The sequence below is a fragment of the Leucoraja erinacea genome, chromosome 2, assembly GCF_028641065.1.
Source record: "Leucoraja erinacea ecotype New England chromosome 2, Leri_hhj_1, whole genome shotgun sequence".
Lineage (NCBI taxonomy): Eukaryota > Metazoa > Chordata > Chondrichthyes > Rajiformes > Rajidae > Leucoraja > Leucoraja erinaceus.
In genome coordinates this window covers 138576814-138598294 of record NC_073378.1, presented here as the reverse complement: position 1 = coordinate 138598294, position 21481 = coordinate 138576814, and the positions used below count along the sequence as shown (strand labels likewise).

General features: G+C 46.7%; 1 protein-coding gene across 1 annotated transcript in view; it reads right to left on the bottom strand.

Moving 5' to 3' along the window:
* The window catches only part of LOC129706182 (uncharacterized), a 30126-nt gene extending 11635 nt beyond the window's left edge, over positions 1-18491 (bottom strand). Inside the window, exons 1-6 of the mRNA XM_055650240.1 lie at positions 18229-18491; positions 12616-12900; positions 3624-3793; positions 1877-2156; positions 1350-1548; positions 69-451 (exon numbers count right to left, since the gene is read on the bottom strand). Coding sequence (XP_055506215.1) covers positions 69-451; positions 1350-1548; positions 1877-2156; positions 3624-3793; positions 12616-12900; positions 18229-18491 — 1580 coding nt within the window. The remainder of the gene's footprint in view (positions 1-68; positions 452-1349; positions 1549-1876; positions 2157-3623; positions 3794-12615; positions 12901-18228) is intronic.
* Between the last annotated feature and the right edge of the window lie 2990 nt (positions 18492-21481).

Genomic DNA, 21481 nt, shown 5'->3' with positions numbered 1-21481 from the left:
AGAGAATTCGAAGGCGTCTTATATGAGATAAATTAAAAATAAGGCACCGTCTGCTGCTGAATAATTACACTCTGTTGGAATTGCCGTTGTCCTCAAGCGAGTTTCCAATGCGGATCTCGGCACCGATGAGCCGATTCGAGCAGCAGTCTTTTCTGTTCGTGATAGATACCATCGATATTGCGTAGATATCATTTAAATCAACTCTCCACCAAGGGTCCTTGGTTCTGTTGGTGAGTGTGCAGGAGCTATGAGTCCAGTGGCTTTGGCTGTTCCCGTCAGTGGCTCGCCCAGCGTCTGCCTTTTGTGCCGTGCTGGACTGGATAGCTGGTGCTCCTAGCGCCACGTTTTCTGTTGGGTAGACAAATAAAAATGAGTAAATGCAATGGTAGTCTGCCGACTGCCTTCTTTTCGTTGTCTCGTATGTTGAATGGGCAGCAGTAGGTAAGTATGACTGGAGTCATATTATGGATGCGCCAGTGCTGGGCCGAGGTGCGGATTCTCCAACTTTGCCCAAACCATGCTCCTGCCCTCGCGCTTGCCTCTGTCATCTGTGTCTGGCGGAGATCTGTGTTGTATCTGATTGCAACTTGCCTCTTCCTTCTCGACGATCGGACCGCGGGTTCTGGCCGTTACCTCTACATTATAACCATATAACCATATAACAATTACAGCACGGAAACAGGCCAACTCGGCCCTTCCAGTCCGTGCCGAACACTTATTCTCCCCTAGTCCCATCTACCTGCACTCAGACCATACCCCTCCATTCCTTTCCCGTCCATATACCTATCCAATTAATTTATAAATGATAAAATCGAACCTGTCTCCACCACTTCCACTGGAAGCGCATACACATTGGCCGACATCCCTCTAAACCTTTCCTATTCGTGTACCTTTCCAAATGTATTTCAAACTGTGCTATCCTCCGGCCTCAACCAATTTCATTTGACAGCTCGTTCCGTTCGACGACCACGCTCTATGTGAAAACGTCGCCACTTATATTACTATTACTATTACTTTCCATTTTCACCTTAAACCTATGCCCCCTATTTCCCCTACCTTTGGAAAAAGAGTCTGTGCATTCACCCTAACACCATGGTTTTATACGCATCTATCGTCTGCGTTGAAATGAATAACGGCCGAGCCTGTCCAACCTCTCCCGATAACCCAGATCCTCCATTCCTGGCAACAGAAGCATGTCAGGACCACACACAAAGCCCCACGTCAAAGTTGGCGTATGGTGTGGAGAGTTTGTTGCAGCATTGATGTACTATATCGGTGTCTTAATTGGTTTGTCGTGTTGTTGAATGTTCCGAATCTGTATTGGGTAACTTTTATCCGAGTAAGGACGCCATGGTGCGCGCAGCGGACGCTATCCCACCTCCATCCGTTACCACTCCAGTGGGCATGTAGAAGCCAAACACCTCAACCTCGCACAGCGCCAGAATTTTATCAGGACCAGGGATGAAGACGTTCACATATCGACCGATGAAACCGTTGCAATAGAAGGTAAACGTCGCTGTTTTTGAAGCTACTTGTACGATCCCACACCTGAAAGAGTGGACATTGTCAGGGTGAGCAATTTGCATGTTGACCACGTAACCTTGTTTGCACTTTATTCCGGCGTCACCTGGACTTTACCCTAGCAGACGGATACCACCCGTCCCCCACACACACCTACCCTCACTGTACATGCAATAGATCATTTTAACACATCATCTTAACGTCTTCCCTGTTCTTATGCGTTCCATTCCCTCAAAACCTAGCCTGACCAGCTCAGTATTTGGTTGATATTTTAGATTTACCACGTGCTCTGTTTTTATTTACTTCCTCGCTCGAAACCGCTTTGTAGTTACAGCGTTAATAGGTGAATACTTACAGTTTGTTAGAATTCCCGTTATTTTCCAATGAATTCCCGATGCGGACCTCGGCCCCTTGAAGCTGTTCCGAGCAACAGTCTCCCCTGTTGGCGATTCTGATTGTCGACACGACGAACGTTTCCTTTAAATCGACCCTCCACCAGGGGTTTGGTGACTTTTTGGTTTCCGTACAGGAACCCAGCCGCGCGTCCTCATTGTTATCGCCGTCAATGGCTCGCTCAGCAATGTTTTCCTGGGCCGTGCTGGACTGTATCGCCAATCCTCCCACAGCCTGGTTTACTATTACGGAGGAAAGTTATTCATTCGACAGCAACAAAAAACTAAATGCCTCACATCGCGCTTTATTTGTTGAGAAAAGTATTTGCTTATCCGGGCCTGGCGGTGGAACTAGGCACCGGGCTGGGACTGCAAGCAATGCAGGGAATGGTCCTGGCTTTTTCTTTGTGTCTAGTGTGGTCTCATCACAGAGCGCGAGATAGTGGAAACGGAAGTTCGTGTTTGGCTAAGTATGGATATTTTCAGGGGTGAGCATTTGGGTTATCCATGTAGACTTCAACACAGTATTTAATAAATACAAGTTCAAGACAGCAAGCCCCCAGAATAATTGGAAATTCGTGAAGCTAAAGCAAAGATTGACTGGGTTACACAATTTAAGGAACCGTTCCACGGGTTGGGAAATCCTTCAGTATAACCCTTCCCCCGCCCTTGTTCCATCATCCTCCATTATATCACACCTCACCCTTGTTTCGACATCCTCTACTATATGACAACCCCCCCCCCCCCCCCCCCCTTCCCCCCTTCCTCTTCATCCTTACGGGAGAAGGCAGGAAAGATAACTCATTGTGGATGATCAGCCATGATCACATTGAATGGTGGTGCTGGCTCGCAGGACCGAATGGCCTACTCCTGCACCTATTGTCTATTGTCTATTGTCTACTCCGTCATCCTCCACTACATCACTACCGCCCAACCCCTCGCCCACACACACACTTTGTTCTGCCCGAGAGTGAACTGGGGTTCGGACAATCTTTGAGCCTTTCAGTACATTCGGTGAATTGAGTTAATTTCTGCCCCGCAAGCCTCGCGTCATCACGCCTCCTATCCGAGCCTCCCACGTGACATCCACGCGGCTCTCGGCATCTTACTTTACCGGATCTTACTTCGCACGTGTTCATGTTAACATTTCTGCTCTGGAGCGGCGACATATTTTCAGTAGCGCATTACATGGATACGCGAGGTTGAGAAGGATATTGGTCAAACGCGGGAAAATGGACCAAGCTTAGGCCGGGACATCTCGATCGGCATGGACGAGGTGCGCAGAAGGGTCTGATTTCAATAGTGTATAACTTTAGAGAGACAGATAAAGAAGAAACAGGCCCGTCAGTCCATCGAATCCTCAGCGGCCAGCGATCACTACGTTAGTTTACGAGCACTATCTTATACCCTAGGGACTATTAACTTTTTGTTTAACCGGTCAATTAACCGACAAAGCTATGGAGTGTGAGAGGAAACCTGAGCAGCCGGGGAAACCCCACATGGTCACGGAGATAACGTACAGTCTCCGTATAGACAACACCGGTAGTCGGGTCCAATCCGGGTCTCTGGCGTTGTAAGGTAGCAACTTTACCGCTCCACCATCGTGCCGCCCATTCTATTATTCAATTGGGGGTGAAAGCCTCTATGCGATCTGAGTCACAGTATGCAAGGGCATGTACAGCGAGGCCCAATGTAGGTCTATTAGCCTACCTTCAGTTATACAGAGAGGATCTGGGGGGCTCGAGCCAAACACCTCCACCTCGCAGAGAGTTAGTTTTTTATTTTTTCCTGGAATTACGATGTTCACATATCGACCCGCAAAATTATTACAGCGAACGGTAACTGTTCCGGTTTTCGGAATAGAGTTGACGATTGTACAGCTGAAACAGAAAAAAAAACAGTCTCAGGCTGGCAGTCCGCGGGTGCAAATCAGCAATCATCTGGAACCGGGGCCATCACAGAGCAGTTAGCTACATAGCTGGATCCTGATCCGCTGTAGTGTGGATAGTGTGGACCCATCGTTGGCCGCCGTCATGAAATCGGTGGACATGCAAGCTTCGTATGGTGCGGTTCTGATGGTATTGAGAAGGGATCAAGCACCATCTCCGGAGAAAAGGGATATGTGACATTTCGGGTTCAATCCCTTCTTCGGACTGAAAGGCGGAGCGAGGCAAATTCGACGTATGAGAAATTAAAACAAATCAGAGCCAGCACTGATGACCGATGAAAGGTGGATCCCAAAATGTTTCACGGTGAATTAGAGTACAGAATCGGGTAGGGGGATAAGTCGGGGAGCGAGGCGGGAAGGTTGGTTTAAACTTACGTATGTTTATGAAAGGGGTATGAGGACTAAAGCAGATGAGACTAGAGAATGGACAGGAATGTGCGACTGAATGGTTGTAGCCATTACCGAAACCTGTTTATGAGACGAGCAGGAATGGTGCCTCAATTTTCCGTGACACAGGTGTTTCAGGAGTGACAGGGGTGATGGTCAAAGAGGAGGACATGGTGCATTATTGGTGAATGAGGATGTCACGGCATGGGGGATGACATTACGGACGGTTCGTACATACGGGTGGAGCTGAGGAACAAGAAAGGGCCGCTCACCTTGTTGGTGTACTACGAACTCCCAAATAGTTAACGGGAATTAGAAGAACAAGTATGCCAGGAGATTGCAGATAGCTGCAGGTCAAATAAGGTTGTTATAGTAGGGGATATCAACTTTCCCAATAGAGAGTGGGAAAATCATAGTGTCAAAGGTTTAGATGGGGTGCAATTTCTCAAAGGTGTTTAGGAGCGTTTCACCAGCAATATGTAGAGGAACTCACGCGTGAGAAGGCAAAACTTGACTAGTCTTGTGAAATTGGGAGGAGTAAGTTAAGGATGGCGGAGGATCCTTTTGGGACGAATTACCAATTTTCGATTATGTTTAAGATAGTTATGGATGGGGACAGAGAGTACCCATGTGCTAAACATCTGAATTGTGGTATGGCGAACATTGAGGATATGAGAGACATCTCTCTAAAGTTGATTGGATCAGATTGTTTGAGTGGGAAAGAGGCAAACGTGAGGACGCTTGGATAACGGGAGACATTGGGGCATTAGTCAAAAAAACGAAAAGCCGAATGAACCAGGTAGAAGCATCTGGGATCAAGTGCATCCCTGGTGGAGTTTCGTGAACTAGGAAACTAGAAGGGCAACACGGGGGCAGGAGATTGCTCTTGTACATAGCATTCATAAAAAATCCAAATATATTTTATAAATAGGTAATGGGGGAAAGGGCAACCAGAGAGAACGTGGGACCCCTCAGTAATCAATGCGGTCAACGTTGTGTGATAGTAAAGGCCCTCAATTAGTATCTCTCCTCTGTATTTACCGAGGAGAAAGACAGGGGGACAGAGCAACATGGGAGAGTCGATGGCCATACCTACTGTGACTCAAGTTTCTTGAGAAATATAGAAACATAGAAATATAGAAAATAGGAGGAGGCCATATGGCCCTTAGAGCCAGCACCGCCATTCATTGCGATCATGGCTGATCATCCACAATCGGTAACCCGTGCCGGCCCTCTCCCATTATTCCTTGATTCTGCAGGCCCCTAGAGCCCGATCTAAGTCTCTTTTAAATTAATCCAGTGAATTGGTCTCTATAGCCTGCTGTGGTAGAGAATCCCACAAATTCACAACTCTCCGGGTATGCCTACTATATTCTGTTGTGCTGAAGCAAAGCAAGAATTTGATTGTACTGCCTGGGACACATGACAATAAACTCTCTTGAATCTTGAATCTTGTATCTTGAATCTTGAAAACGTTTTCTCATTTGAGTTTTAATTGGCCTCCCCTTTATTCATAGACTATGTCCGCTGGATCTGGACACCCCCGACATTGGGAATTGTTTTCCTGCATCTAGCTTGTAAAGTCATTTTATAATTTTAGATGTTTATATTAGATTTCCTCTCATCCTTCTAAATTCCAGTGAATAGAAGCCCACTTTTTCCAATCTTTCCTCATATGACCGTCCCTCCACCATGGAGATTGACCTCGTAAATCAACGCTGCACTGCCTCAAAATCTAGGGTGTCCGTCCGCTAATTAGGGGACCTAAATTGCACACAATTCTCCAGATGTTGTCTCACCAGGGCCTTGTACAATTGCAGAAGAACCTCTTTATTCTTATGCACAAATCCTCTGGTTATGAAGGCCAACATACCATTAGCTTTCTTCACTGCCTGTGTACCTGCATGTTTAATTTCAGTGAATGGTGTACAAGGCCACCCATGTTGCACTTCCCTTTTTCCTAATCTGACATCATTGAGACAATAATCTGCCTGTTTGTTCGTGTCGCCAAAGTGGATAACCTCACATTGATCTACATAATACTGCATCTGCCATGCATCTGCCCACTCACTCAATCTGTCCAAGTCATCCTGCATCATCCTAGAATCTTCATCGCAATTAATACTGCCACTCAGCTTTGTGTCATCTGCAAGTTTGCTAGTGTTACTTTTAATCCCTTCATCTAAATCATTAATATATATATAGTAAACAATTGCGGCCCCAGCACCGAGCCTTGCGGCACTCCACACTTCACTGCCTGCCATTCTGACAGGGACCCGTTTATTCATATTCTTTGTTTCCTGTCTGCCAACCAATTTACTTACCATGTCAATACCCTACACCCAATACCATGTGATCTAATTTTTCCCACTAATCTCCTGTGTGGGACCTTATCAAAGGCGTTTTGAAAGTCAAGATAAACTACATCCACTGGCTCTCGTTCATTCATTTCACTTGTCACATCCTCCAACAAAATCCAGAAGATTAGTGCAGCAGGATGTTCCCTTCATAAAAAATGCTGACTTCGACCAATCCTTTTACTGCTGTCCAATTACGCCGCTATTGCTTCTTTAATCATTCTTTAAGCATCTTCCCCAAAAACAATGTCAGGCTAACTGGTCTGTAATTCACGGTTGTCTCTCCAGCTCCTTTCTTGAAAAGTGAAATAACATTAGCTACCCTCCAATCCACATGAACTGATCCTGAATATATGGAACGTTGGAAAATGATCACTAATGAGTGCAAGATTTCTAGAGGCATCTCCATGAGTACACTGGGATAGATATGTGCATGAGGAAGCCATTCGGCCCTTCGAGCCAGCACCCCCATTCATTGTGATAATGGCTGATCGTTCCGAATCGATAACCTGTGCCTGCCTTCTCCCCATATCCCTTGATTCCACTAACCCCTAGAGCTCTATCTAACTCTCTCATGAATCCATCCAGTGATTTGGCTTCCACTGCCCTCTGTGGCAGGGAATTCCACACATTCACAACTCTCTGGTTGAAAACGTGTTTTCTCACCTCAGTCTTAAATGGCTTCCCCTTTATTCCAAGTCTGTGGCCCCTGGTTCTGGACTCGCCCAATATTGGGAAAAAATTTTCCTGCATCTAGCTTGTTCAGTCCTGTTATAGTTTAATATGTTTCTACAAGATACCCCCCCCCCCTCCCCCTATCCTTCTAAACTCAAGTGAATACAAGCCTAGTCTTTTCAATCATTCGTCATAGGACATTCACGCCATCCCAGGGAACAATCTCGTGAACCTACGCTGCACTGCCTCAATCACAAGGATGTCCTTCCTCAAATTAGGAGGGGGTATCGCCTCAGCGCAGAGGGAGAAGAGGAGGGAAGAGACTGCAGACCTAAGACTTTTGCCTCCATCACAGTGAGGAGATGCTGGGTGGACTCACTGTGGTGGATGTTAATATGTGTTTATAGTTGTTTTATTGTATTATATGTATGACTGCTGCAATTTCGTTCAGACTTCGGTCTGAATGACAATAAAGGCTATCTAATCTAATCTAAAACTGTACACAATACTTCAGATGTGGTCCTACCAGAGCCCTATACAACTGCAGAAGAGCCTCTTTACTCCTATACTGAAATCCTCTTGTTATGAAGGCCAATTTTCCATTAGCTTTCTTCACTGCCTGCTGTACCTGCACGCCAACATTTAGTGGCTGGTGTACAAGGACACCCAGGACTCGCTGCACCTCCCCCTTAACTAACCTAACCTCGTTGAGATAATAATCTGCCCCCTTCTTTTTGCCGCCAAAGAGTACAACCTCACATTTATCTATGTTATACTGCATTTGCCATGCATCTGCCCACTCACCCAACCTGTCCTGGACACCATGCAGCCTGCTAAAATCATCTTCATAGTTCACACTGCCACCCAGCTTTGTGCCATCCGCAAACTTGCTAGTGTTGCTCCTAATTCCCTCTTCCAAACCATTAATATATATGATAAACAATTACGGTCCCAACACCAAGCCTGTGACTTCGGGACTGTGGTTGCGGGGCGACCCAACATCCGACCCGACTTTGGAGCGTCGGAGGCTCGGCCGCGGGTCAGTGGACGACATCATCGGGAGCTCGCAGGTCACAGGTGGTGACCTGTTTTTCCGGAGCTCCCGCAACTACATCTGCGTCCGCTGGACTGGAGGACGGCAGCTCCGGCAGCTTCGACCGCCCCAGGCCGCGGAGTTTGAACCGGCCCGTTTGCGGAGCACGGGTTCAGCCGCGGGACTTACTTACCATCACCCGGCTGGGCCACAACATCGGAAGCTTGCATTGCCTCGGCGCAAAGGGAGAGCAAGGAGGGAAGAACACAATGACTTTGGGACTTTAAACTGTGTTGAGTTTTTGTTATTTCTTCTACGTTATGACTGCAGGCTAAACCATTTCGTTCCTCTGAAAAGTGCAATGACAATAAATTGAATCCAATCCAATCCATTGCCACTGCAAGCCATTATGAAAAGGAACCGTTCACTCCTATTCTTTGCATCCTGTCTACCAACCAATATCCTATGCATGTCAACACCCTATCCCCAATACAATGTGTTCTTAGTTTAGTCACCAATCTCCCGTGCGGGACAATATCAAAAGCTTTCTGAAAGTCTCGATACACCACATTCACTGGCACCGCTTCATCCATTTTACTTGTCACATGCTCAGAAAATTACAGAAGATTAGTCAATCATGATTTCCCTTTCAAAACTTCATGTTCACATGGCCTAATCATTTTACTGCTATTCAAATGCCCCATTATTATACCCAATACAATTTCTCCACAGCCTAATATATTGAGCATTGGAAAATTTATTTCAGATCTTCTACCCCCGTTCTGTCTTCCAGTACATCTGAGAGATTGTTTGTGTCTTCCTTAGTGAAGACAGATCCGAAGTACCTGTTCAGGTAGCTGATGCAGACAATCAGCCCAGGGGATTGAACAGCCTACTGTCCCATCAGTCCAGCCAATACTATTTCCCACCTAATGCAAATTTCGTTCAGTTCCTCTGTCTCCATATATTTTCTGTCCTCTAGTACACCAGGGAGATTGTTTTGTCTTCCTTAGTGAAGACAGAATCAAAGTACCTGTTCAACTCTTCTGCCGTTGTCTTGTTCCCCAGAATAATTTCACCTGTTTCTGCCTTCAAGGGACCCACATTTGTCTTTACTAATCTTTTTCTCTTAACATAGCTAAATTAGTGTTTACTAACCTTTCTTTGTGTTCACCCTCGACCTTCATCTATTCAACCCGTGTTCCCCATTTTGTTACCTTCTGCGTCATTTGAAAGTTACCAAATCATCCGGCTTTTCGCTAATCTTTGCTATGTTATACGCCTTTTCCTTTAGTTTTATTCCATCGCTAACTTCCCTTGTCAAGAGACAAGAGTCAAGAGTCAAGAGTTTAATTGTCATTTGGACCCCTAGAGGTCCAAACGAAATGCCGTCTCTGCAGCCATACATTACACACAAATAGACCCAGACACAACATAATTACATTTTACATAAACATCCATCACATAGCTGTGATGGAAGGCCAAAAAACACTTATCTCTCCCCACTGCACCCTCCCCCCCCCCCCCCATGTCAGAGTCAAAGTCAAAGCCCCCGGCTGGCGATGGCGATTGTCCCGCGGCAATTGAAGCCACGCCGGGTGGTGCGAGGTCGCACACCGGGTCTTGGTGTTGGAGCCCCCGGTGTGCGCTCGTAAAGTCCCGCGGCCGTTCCAGCCGCGCGGGGCAATGGTGTTAGGCCCCGCTCCAGGAGCTCTTCGACCCCGCAACTCGGGCGTGTGAATTCGCCGTTGCAGGAGCCCCGAAAAGCGGTCTCTCTCCAGGGATCCGCGGGCTCCCGGCGCCGCTGTCCGCAGACCCGCAGCAGCAGCCTCCGACTCAGCAGCAGCCTCCGACTCAGCAGCAGCAGCAGCAGCAGGGGCAGCAGCAGCGCTCCTCCACCGCTCCAACCGCTCCGGACTCGGCCAGCCCCGCGACGGCGACGGTGAGTAGCACCTGAGTCCCCGGCTTCTTCCTGTTGGAGGCCGCTCCTCGTTGCGGCCTCAACGACAACGGAAACCCGACGAGAAAAAGGTCGGGTCTCCAGTGCAGGGAGAGATTTAAAAAGTTTCCCACCCCCCCACCCCCCCACACACACACCCCAACAAAAAATAACAAAAACTACATTAAAACACAGACAGAAAATAATAAAAACGCGGACAGACTGCAGAGGCCGCTGCTGGCCAGAGCCGCGCCGCCTACCGATTCAGCCACGGTTGCCTCTTTTTCCCCTTGGAATTTTTCTTCCTCTTTGGAATGCTATGGTCAATGTTACGATCGAAGAGGGACTGAACATAAGTAGACAAATCTCCAGGGCATGATCCCACAATAGTGAGGACATTGTGCCAAAAGGCAAGTGAGCTTCACATCTGTAGTTAGAACGTTACCAGGGATTATTCGCAATTATATCCAAGTATCCAGGACAGATAGGTATTGCGACGGGCAAGGGCTGATTAGCGATAGTCAGCATAGTTTTGTACGTGGGAGATCGTGCCTCACAAATCTGATTGATTTTTTTGAAGATGTCACCACAAGTGCCGACGAGGGCGGACTGTTCATGTTGTGTATACATATTGACTTAATCAAACAATTCGACAAGGCTCCTCGTGGTAGGCTGGTCTGGAAGGTTAGATCGCATTGGTTGCAAGGGGAGATAGCAGAATGGATAGACAATTGGCTACGTGGAAAGACGCAGAGGATGAACGTGGAATATTACTTCTCGAATTGTAGGCCTGTGACTAGTGGTGTTCCTCCCGGTTCGGTGCTGGGCCCGTTAATGTTTGTCATCTCTGTCAATGATTTGGAAGCTAACACAAAGGGCAACAATAGCAAGTTTGCAGATGATACAAACATGGATGGTTTACAGGTGATGATGATGGTTGTGAAAAATTGCAGCAGGATCTTGATGGGCTGAAGAATTGTTGATGGAATTTAAACAAAGATGCGAGGTGTTGCATTTTAGGATGTCTAGCATGGGCAGGACCTACCTAGAACTGGTGTGGGTCTGGGGCGTGTTGTATAGCCAAAGGCTCTGGGAGTGCAGACGCATGGTTCATTGAAGGTAGAGGCACAAGTAGACCGAGTGGTCAAAAAGGCCTTTGGCACGTTAGTCTTTATTACTCACAGTATTGACTATAGAAGTTTGGAGGATCATGTTGCAATTGCATAAGACGTTGGTGAGGCCGCATTTAGAGCATTACGTTCAGCTCTGGGCACCATGCTGTAAGAAGTTGTGAAGCTGGAAAAGGTACAGAGAAGATTTACGAGGATGTTTATTGGACGGGCGTGTTTGACATATAGAGAAAGGATGAGGAGGCTGGGACTATTCCTCGGAGCACAGGAGGATGACTGGTAATCTTACCGAGGTGTATAAAATAATGAGAGGAATACATCGGGTAGATCTGGCAGTCTCTTGCCCAGTGTAGGTATATCGAAAAACAGAGGGCATAGGTTTAAAGTGAAGGGGAAAAGACTTCATAGGACTCTGAGGGTTAACGGTTTCACACAAAGGGTGATGGGTGCATGGAACAAGCTGTCAGAGGAGGTAATTGAGACTGGTGATATCTCAACATTTAAGAAACAGTAAGACAGGTACATGGATATGACAGGTTTGGAGGGATATGGACCAGACGCAGGCAGGTGGGACCAGTGTAGCTGGGACATGTTGGCCGGTGAGGGCAAGTTGAGCCGAAGAGCCTGTTTCCATGCTGCATCACTCCGTGACATTATGACGCTATCACTTCTTCCACAGAAAACGATGGCCCATTGTGGGCTCCACATTTTGTTGGTCACCGGTGCCGGTTCCGATTTCGTCTGTTCATTCTCGTGCATCTTGTCTCACCTTATATAAACTGATCTGAATCAGTATAAAGAAGGGTCCCGATCTCAAAGGTCGTCTATTTACTTTCCCCAATAGATGCTGCTTAGCCCGCTTAGTTCCTCCGGTACTTTGTGTTTTGCACAAGGCACCAGCGTCTGCGGTATCTCTTGATTCCTTTTAGTTTGTATATGGTCGGGAGATGTCGAGTTGCCGCTAACTGTGGGTCCCCAACCCCTCACGACCTGAGGGGGAGTCAAGATTTGCCGCGGGGCAAAAGTAACATATATGTTGACAGAACTGCTCGTCAAACAAATTATTCATGGTTAATTTGATTTAAAAATGTTGACGTACTGAGCCATGTTGAACCCAAAATATTTTTGGATATTAGAAAGAAAACATCAGGAACAATGCATATTCCAAAACCGCCGCAATGGTCCTCCAAGGCAGATCCCTCAGAGGGCCAGCGTTTGCCGCTGAATACTCACAGTCTGTTGGAGTTCCCGTTGTTCTGCAGCGAGTTCCCGATGCGGATCTCGGCTCCGATGAGTTCTTCCGTGCAGCAGTCCATCCGGCTGATGATTCTTACATCCAACAAAATATAAATGTCCTTTAAATCGACCCTCCACCAAGGATTGTTGGATAGCTCAGTTTGACTGCAATAGCCTAGGTTCGCATCGGGGTTATCGTTGCCGTCAATGGCTAGCCGTGTAACTGACCCATTATTGTTGCTGGACTGCTCCGCGGTTCCCCACAGCGCTAGGTTTTCTGTTGGGAGGGGCAAGAAGATGAATCAAGAAGGGTACACCCAAGACCGTTTCGATAATCATCCAGCTTCCCATCCGCGTAAACGAATGGGAACTGTCGTGCGTTGCCTGCCATGTGGAATGAGTCTGATGCGGAGCACAAGTGTCGAACAGGGTCTGACATTGGGACTGTGAAAGGAACAGTGTTTGTGAGACGGCGTGTGTCTGTGTCTGGTTTTGTGCACGGTTTGGACTTCGATTGCGCTCGGTTTTGTATCACGTGACACACCCATGACTGCACCATCCGTGGACCCAATGCCGGATGATGTTGCCGGAAAATATTATCAGTGATCCCACCGCTCGGCGTTCAGGAAGATGGAAAATTATGGAAGACACTTCTTATGGGAGACGTGTGCAGATAACAAGTAATGTTTGAGGGCAGGGCCAAGCGCATTGAAAATAGAGCAGTGGGAGATGGAGCACAGGACCAGGCCCTTCGGCCCGTAATGCATGAGCCGAACATGATTTCAAATTAAACTCATCCCCATATTGCTCCATTTCCTTCACACCCGTGTGCCCATCTAAAATGCATACGGAGAGTGCATTTAACACATTTCCCTTCAGCGGGTCTCTTCATAGAGTCTGATGTGACGAGTTGCTCACGAAGGTAAATATCTTAATGCATCGGAGATAAGTGAGGGAGCTGGGGGAAATGGCTTGTTGAACTAGACTGTGGAATTCCACTGGGCTCCGTTGTATATATGTGATTATGGGTGAGATTTTAGATTTAAATGTTATGACCGCGATTTGGCGATGAACATGAGACTGGCAACGTGGTTGGTGAAGATGAAGATGAAGGTTCTGCTTTCAGATGGACATGTCGCGGACAGCACGAGGAGGACATGACGGCGTGCATTCCTTATAACCGAGGGTGTCAGACTGACCTGTACAAATTCCAACGGGGAATATCCCAGCAAGGACGGCAAATCCCAATAAATACGCCAGGATCATCTTCTGCAAAATGAAGCAACACGTTAAAATGTCATCGCATCTATGTCACGTAGAGACTATTTGTTGAACCTGGGACCTGTACCGTTTCCAAAGGGATATGGGTATGACGATTTATACACAGTTCCGTCGGTATGGGCTTCTCTTTGCGACATCCTCTCTCAATAGACTATAGACAATAGACAATAGATCGTAGGTGCAGTAGTCCATTCGGCCCTTCGAGCCAGCACCGCCATTCAATGTGATCATGGCTGATCATCCCCAATCAGTACTCCGTTACTGCCTTCTCCCCATATCTATAAACTCTGTGTTTGTAAGAGCCCTATCTATTTCTCTCTTGAAGGCATCATGAGAAACCGCCTCCAGGCTGAAAATTCCAGACTCACCACTCTCCGTGAGTAAAGGTGTTTCCTCGTCTCCGTTCCAAATGGCTTACTCCTTATTCTTAAATTATGGCCCCTAGTCCCAAACATCGGGAACATGTTTCCAGCCTCTAGCGTGTCCAAACCTTTAACGGTCTTATATGTTTCAATTAGATACCCTCTCATCCTTCTAAACTCCAGAGTGTACAAGCCCAGCTGCTACATTCTATCAGCATATGACAGTCCCGCCATCCCGGGACCACGTAAACCTGCGCGGCACTCCCTCAATAGCAAGAATCTCATTCCTCAAATTAAGGGACCCAAACTGCACACAATACTCCAGGTGTGGCTTCACTAGGGCTCTGTACCACTGCAGAAGGACAGCTTTGCTCATATATTTGATCCCTCTTGTTAAAAAGGTCAACATGCCATTTGCTTCATTCACTGCCTGCTGTACCTGCATGCTTATTTTCATAGACTGATGTACAAGGACTCCCAGATCCAAGGACACCCAGATGTGCTTTCCCTTGACGCCATTTGGCGCAACTTGACGCCATTTAGATAGTAACCTGCCGTCCTGGTTTTGCTACGAAAGTGGAGAACCTCACATGTATCCGCATTAAACTTCATCTGCCATGCATCTGCCCACTCCCCCCAACCCGTCCAAGTAACCCTGCATTCTCATAGCATGCTCTTCGCAGTTCGCACTGCCACCAGCTTTGTGTCAACTGCAAATTTGCTAATGTTACATTGAATCCCTTCATCCAAATCATTGCTATTTATTGTAAATAGCTGCGGTCCCAGCACCGAGTCTAGCGCACCACACTAGGCACTGCCTGTCGTTCTGAAAGGGACCTGTTAATCCCTACTCTTTGTTTCCTGTATGTCAATCACTTCTCTGTCCATGTCAGCACTCTACCCATAATACCAGATGTCCTAATTTTCCCCACTAATCTCCTATGTGGGAACTTATCAATTGCTTTCTGAAAGTCGAGGTACACTACATCCACTGGCTCTCCATTGTGCATTTTCCTAGTTACACCATCAACAAAATCCAGAAGATTAGACAAGCATAATTTCCCCTTCATAAATCCACGTTGACTCGGAAAGATCCTGTTACTGCTATCCAAATGTTCGGCTATCTCATATTTTATAATTGATTCCAGCATCTTCCCGACCTGTCAGGCTAACTGGTCTATAAATCCCCGTTCTCTCTCTCCCGCCTACCTTAAAAAGTAGGACAACACCAGCTACCCTCCAATCCACAGGAACCGATCCCGAGTCTATAGAACATTGGAAAATGATCACCAATGCATCCACGTTCTCTTGAGCCACTTCCTTAAGTACCCTGTGATGCAGACCATCAGGCCCTGGTGACTTGTCCCCAGTCCCATCGGTTTATCCAACACCACTTCATGCCTAATTTGGATTTCCTTCAGTTTCTCCGTCACCCCAGATCCTCTGGCCACTACTATATCAGGAGGTGATACGAAGAAGGGTCTGAAGAAGGGTTTCGGCCCGAAACGTCGCCTATTTCCTTCGCTCCATAGATGCTCCTGCACCCGCTGAGTTTCTCCGGCAATTCTGTGTACCTGTTATATCAGGAAGATTGTTTGTTTCCTCCTTATAGAAGACAGATCCAAAGTACCTGTTCAAATCATCTGCCATTTCCTTGTTCCCCATAATAAATTCAGCTTTTCGGTCTTCAAGGGTCCAACTTTGGTCTTAACAAATGTTTTCCTCTTCACATACCCAGTATTGTCTTTTTGGGTTATCTTCTGTTGTTCTTTAAACATTACCCAATCCTCTTGCTTCCCGCTCATCTTTGCTATGTTGTACTTCTTCGCTTTAATTTTTATACTGTCCCTGACGTCCCTCATCAGACACGTTCACCCCCTTCTCCCCATGGAACCGTTCTTCCCCCTAGGAGTGAACTAATCCTGCACCTTCTGTATTATTATAGAAACACCTGCCATTTTTGTTCCACTGTCGTCCCTGCTAGTGCATCTTTCCAGGCAATTTTTGGCGGCTCCTTCCTCATGGCCCCATAGTCCCCTTTATTCAACTGCAACACTGACACCTCCGATCTACCCTTCTCCCTCGCCAATTGTAGATTAAACCTGGCCATGTTATCGTCACAGCCTCCTAATGGCTCATTAACCTCGAGGTGCTTTATTAAATCCGGTTCATTACATAACAATATATCCAGAATTGCCTTCTCCCTGGTTGGCTCCAATACAAGCTGTTCAAAGAATCCACCACTAAGGCACTCTACAAAGTCCCTTAATTGGGGTCCAGTACCAGCCTGATTTTCCCAGTCTACCTGCATCTTGAAAGATCCCATAACAACCACAGTATTACTTTTGCTACATGCCAATTTTAACTCCTGATTCAACTTGCACCCTATGTCCAGGCTACTGTTTGTGGGCCCGTAGATTAGTCCCATTAGGGTATTTATACCCTTACAATTCCTTAGTTCCATCCATACTGACTCCACGTCTCCTGTTTCAATGTCACCCCTTGTAAGGGTGTGAATTTCATTCCTCACCAGCAGGGCAACCCCACCCCCTCTGCCCACCTGTCTGTCTTTTCGATAGGAGGTATACCCTTGAATATTCAGTTCCCATCCCATGCCCTCTTGCACCGCTGTCTCCGTAATTCCCACAACATCATACTTGCCAGTTTCTTACTGAGCCTCCAATTTATTCCTTATACTTCGCGCATTCATATACAGCACTTTGACATCCGTATTAACTTCCCCCTCACACATGGCCCTGACCTTACTCTGCTGTACATTCTCGAGCTTTCCTTCCCATTAATTCGAGAATATTTTTTCCTGTAGTCACTTCCCCTTCAACTCCATCTTTATACTCCCAATTTGTCAACCGCTCCCCCTCACCGATGATTTAGTTTAAACCCACACGTGTGTACCCAGCAAACCTGCCTGCCAGAATGTTTAAGAGGGAACTGCAGATGCTGGAGAATCGAAGGTTACACAAAAAAGCTGGAGAAACTCAGCGGGTGCAGCAGCATCTATGGAGCGAAGGAAATAGGCAACGTTTCGGGCCGAAACCCTTCTTCAGACTGATTGGCTCGAGCCCGAGTGAGAGGAGAGTTAGAAGAGAGTCAGAGGGGGAAAACCGTTTAAACTGTGGAATTTGGTTTGTAAATTGGTAAATTGGTAAATTGGTAAATTAGACAATGTATCAGTCAATATAAGCAAGACAGGTCTTAAGGAGCGGCAGTGAGGGAACGGCCATGTGATCGAAGTGCCTTGTGAGTAAAGTCTAAGTCGAGGCTCGGGAGTGGTCGATGAGGAGGCTGGCTCAGGGGGCCAGAATGTCGGTCCCCCTCCAGTTACGATGTAACCCGTCCCTTTTATACAGGTCAGCCCATCCGCAGAAGAGATCCCAGTGCTCTATACATCTAAATCCTTGCTCCCTGCTCCAGCCCCACAGCCACACATTCGGATCCGCTATCTCCCTGTTCCCGTCCTCACTAGCACGTGGTACAGGAAGCAACCCAGAAATAACTACTCTCGAAGTCCGGCATTTCAGTCTTCTTCCCAACTCTCTGAACTCATGTAGGAGACCCTACTTTCTCTTCTCCACGATGTATGTGTGCCTACAACTACTGCCGGCTGTTCACCTTCTTTCTCGAGGATGTTCTGAATCGGCTCGTGTCATCCTGAACCCTGGGACCAGGGAGGCAACAGACCATCCTCGCATCTCGTGTTCCGCCACAGAATCTCCTGTCCGCTCCTCGGACAATGGAGTCACCCACCACAAGATCTCGGCCCGACGTCGGTCTTGCCGGTTGAGTCCCATCTCTAGGATTGGAGCCACCGACGTATCCGCCGCTCGGACAGAAAACGTCGTTTCCACGAACAGTTCCCAAGAGCCGTGCCTGTTTTCATTAGGCACAGCCATCTAGTTCTTCTGCACTCCACGATTTCCACCGTTTCCACATTCTCTCCGTCACACACCTTGGTTCATCCCGTATCCTCGGCGTGACTGCCTCACTGTCGGTCGTGTCCAGGACACTCGTGTTTTCCCGGATGGCGCTGAGATCATCCAGCTGCTTCTCCAGTGACCCAACACGGTCATTTTGTAGCGGAAGCTGAACGCACTTGCCACAGTTATAGCAGCCAGAGGCTCCATATGTGTCCCTGGACTCCCACATTTTGCAAGCCTCACACTGTCTCATCTGCCCCGATATATGTTCACTGCGTTCCGTCGTCTGGAACATTATGCGTAGCCTCCTCTCCTCAGCCTCCTCGTCGAACACTCCCGAGCCTCGACTTAGACTTTACTCACAAGGCACTTCGATCACATGGCCGTTCCCTCACTGCCGCTCCCTAAGACCTGTCTTGCTTATATTGACTGATACATTGTCTAATTTACCAATTTACCAATTTACAAACCAAATTCCACAGTTTAAACGGTTTTCCCCCTCTGACTCTCTTCTAACTCTCCTCTCACTCGGGCTCGAGCCAATCATTGCTTTTTCCTGCTTACCTTTGCTGCTGTTTCTTCAATATCCACGGAAGATCTGAGTTAAGTCTGTCTGTGCCTGCCTCTCTTTTTAAACGTTTTTCCCACTCTGACTCACTTCTAACTCTCCTCTCACTCGGGCTAGAGCCAATTATTGCTTTTTCCTGCTTCTCTTTGCTGCTGTTTCTTCAACATCCACGGAAGATCTGCGTTAAATCTGTCTGTGCTTTGCCTCTCTTTTTATACAGTTTGTCCACTCTAACTCACTACTAACTCTCCTCCCTTCTCGGGCTAGAGCCGACCAATGCCTTTTCCTGCTTCTCTTTGCTGTTGTTTCTTCAAAATCCACGGAAGCTCTGAGTTAAGTCTGTCTGTGCTTTGCCTCAATTTTTAAAGTGTTTCCCACTCTGACCCACTTCTAACTCGCCTCTCGCTCGGGTAAGAGCCAATCACTGCTTTTTCCTGCTTCTCGTTTTTGCTGTTACTTCACAATCCAGGGAAGCTCTGAGTTAAGTCGGTCTTTGCTTTGCCTCTCTTTTTAAACTGTATTCCCCCTCTGGCTCACCTCTAACTCTACTCGAACTTGGGCTCGATCCAATCACTGCTTTTCCCCGCTTCTCTTTGCTGCCTCCTAAGCCTCCAACATAAATATGGAGGACATCCCTTACCCTCCCCGCCAAGTTGAAGTACAGGTCGCCACGCCATATATTTGTAATTATTGCATGGTGTTCTGTGTCTTCATCTGATTCCGAGATTCAGATATCGAATTCTCTTTGTGTAAACAAAATCGGGCCCCTCAAAACCGCGTTAATTTACCTTCCTGTCATCTCAGTGTGAGACCACGCTGCAAAAACAATCATAGACGTGACTATGATACAAGAGCTGTACTTCCTGCGTTGCTATGGAAAGTGCTACTGATCGGGAAGACATGGATGGAGAAGATGTCCTAGTCAGAGTCCTGAAAGAGTAACCCATAATAATGTGTGGTGGGATGTGTGATGCGATTGGTAGCAGAGTTCATTTGCAGCTGGCGGAAATGGCATGGGAATATATGTTGTATACAAAAGCTTGTGCCAATTCAGGTTTATTGTCATATGAACAAGTACGATGAGGTACAGGAACAATCTTGCCTGTACAACAGCACAGGAACCTGGATATGGAGATTTCACAAAACCTCCAAATTTCAGACGACACCACCCAGAGGTGGGCCGTTACACCAACAAAGACCGGATAGTGTGAACGAAGGAGTTAGAATGCTTAGTGACAGAGTGCCAGGACAATAAACCCTTCCTAAACCTAACACGACCAAGGAGCTGGTTACTACTTCAGAAAGCATGATGGAGTACATGCCCCAATTAGCATCAATGAAGCGGAGTGGAAATGTTCGACTACATCAAGTTCAATGGTGTTAATGTTATCAATAATCTGCCGTGGACAAAATACATTTATGCGACAGTTAAGAAGGTACACGTACGCTTTTACTTGAGTTACTGAGGAAATTCGGAATGCCTCCTGTTACCCTGGAAAACGTCTAGAAATGCATCACAGAGAGCATGCTGTCAGATTGCATCACAGCTTGGGTTGAGAACAGCTGTGCAGAGAGTTATGCATGTGGTCCAGTCCATCACGGCGAACAGACTTCCTACTAGTGACTCCATCTACACCATGCTGCCTTGGAAAAGACGTCCTACCCGGACACTTATTCTTCTCCCCACTAATGTCTAGCAGACGGTACAAAAGTTTGAAATCGCGCACTCCCAGTTTGACGAACAGCTTCTTCATCCCTGTTATGAGGATTCTGAACGGTCCTTCCGTAAGCTAGGGTACTGTCCGATTCCCCTCTACCCCATTGATGTAATTGGATTTTGCCAATGGAACAGTTGCATCACAATGCTGAAAACTATATTCTGTATTGCTTCTTCTGTTTTGCTCTACCTGGTGTATTTGAGTTTTATCTCAATGGCTGAATATAAATAAGTAATACATATTCAGCTAAAATATACATACAATATACAATTGTGCCTATCGGTTATATATTCCATGTTTGGATAACATGCAAATCAAAGCCGCAAACTGTACCTTGTAATAATAATACGCCTGAATCTAAATAAAACGACATCTTAAAGCATTCATAACTTCTATAAGAAAGTGAAATAATAAAAAAACGATGCAAAATAAAAAGGCATGTGAAAATTACAATCAGAACCAATTCTGAGTAGAGCGCAGGGGTTGAGGGGTGATATTATAGAGGTTTAAAGTAATGACATGGATAAATAATATAAATGCACCGAGACTTTTACATATAGTAGGTTAATTGAAAACCAGGTGACACTGGTTTAAGGTAAAAGGGTGGGATTTATTAGGAACCTGATGAAAAACTTATTTACACGAAGGGTGTTGGGTATATGGAACGAGCTGACAGATAATTTAAAAGATACTTGACCAAGTACAGGGATGGGAAATTTTCAGGCGAATGTGGGCCAAACGTAGGCAGATCGGTCTCGTGTAGATGGGGTATGTTATGCGGCGTAGGACAAGTTGGGACGGAGGGGATATTTGCAAACCTCCATGACACTAATTCATGGTAATGGATAACAGGGTTCCAGAGTGCTCCATTGGTGAGGTAGGATTGGGGGTTTGCAGGTATGTTCAATAACAAGGTGGCTGTAAGAAAGTAGCTGGTCCTGAACTGGTGGCGAGGGACTTCTGGCCTCTGTATCGCTTACCCGACGGATGCAGCTAGAA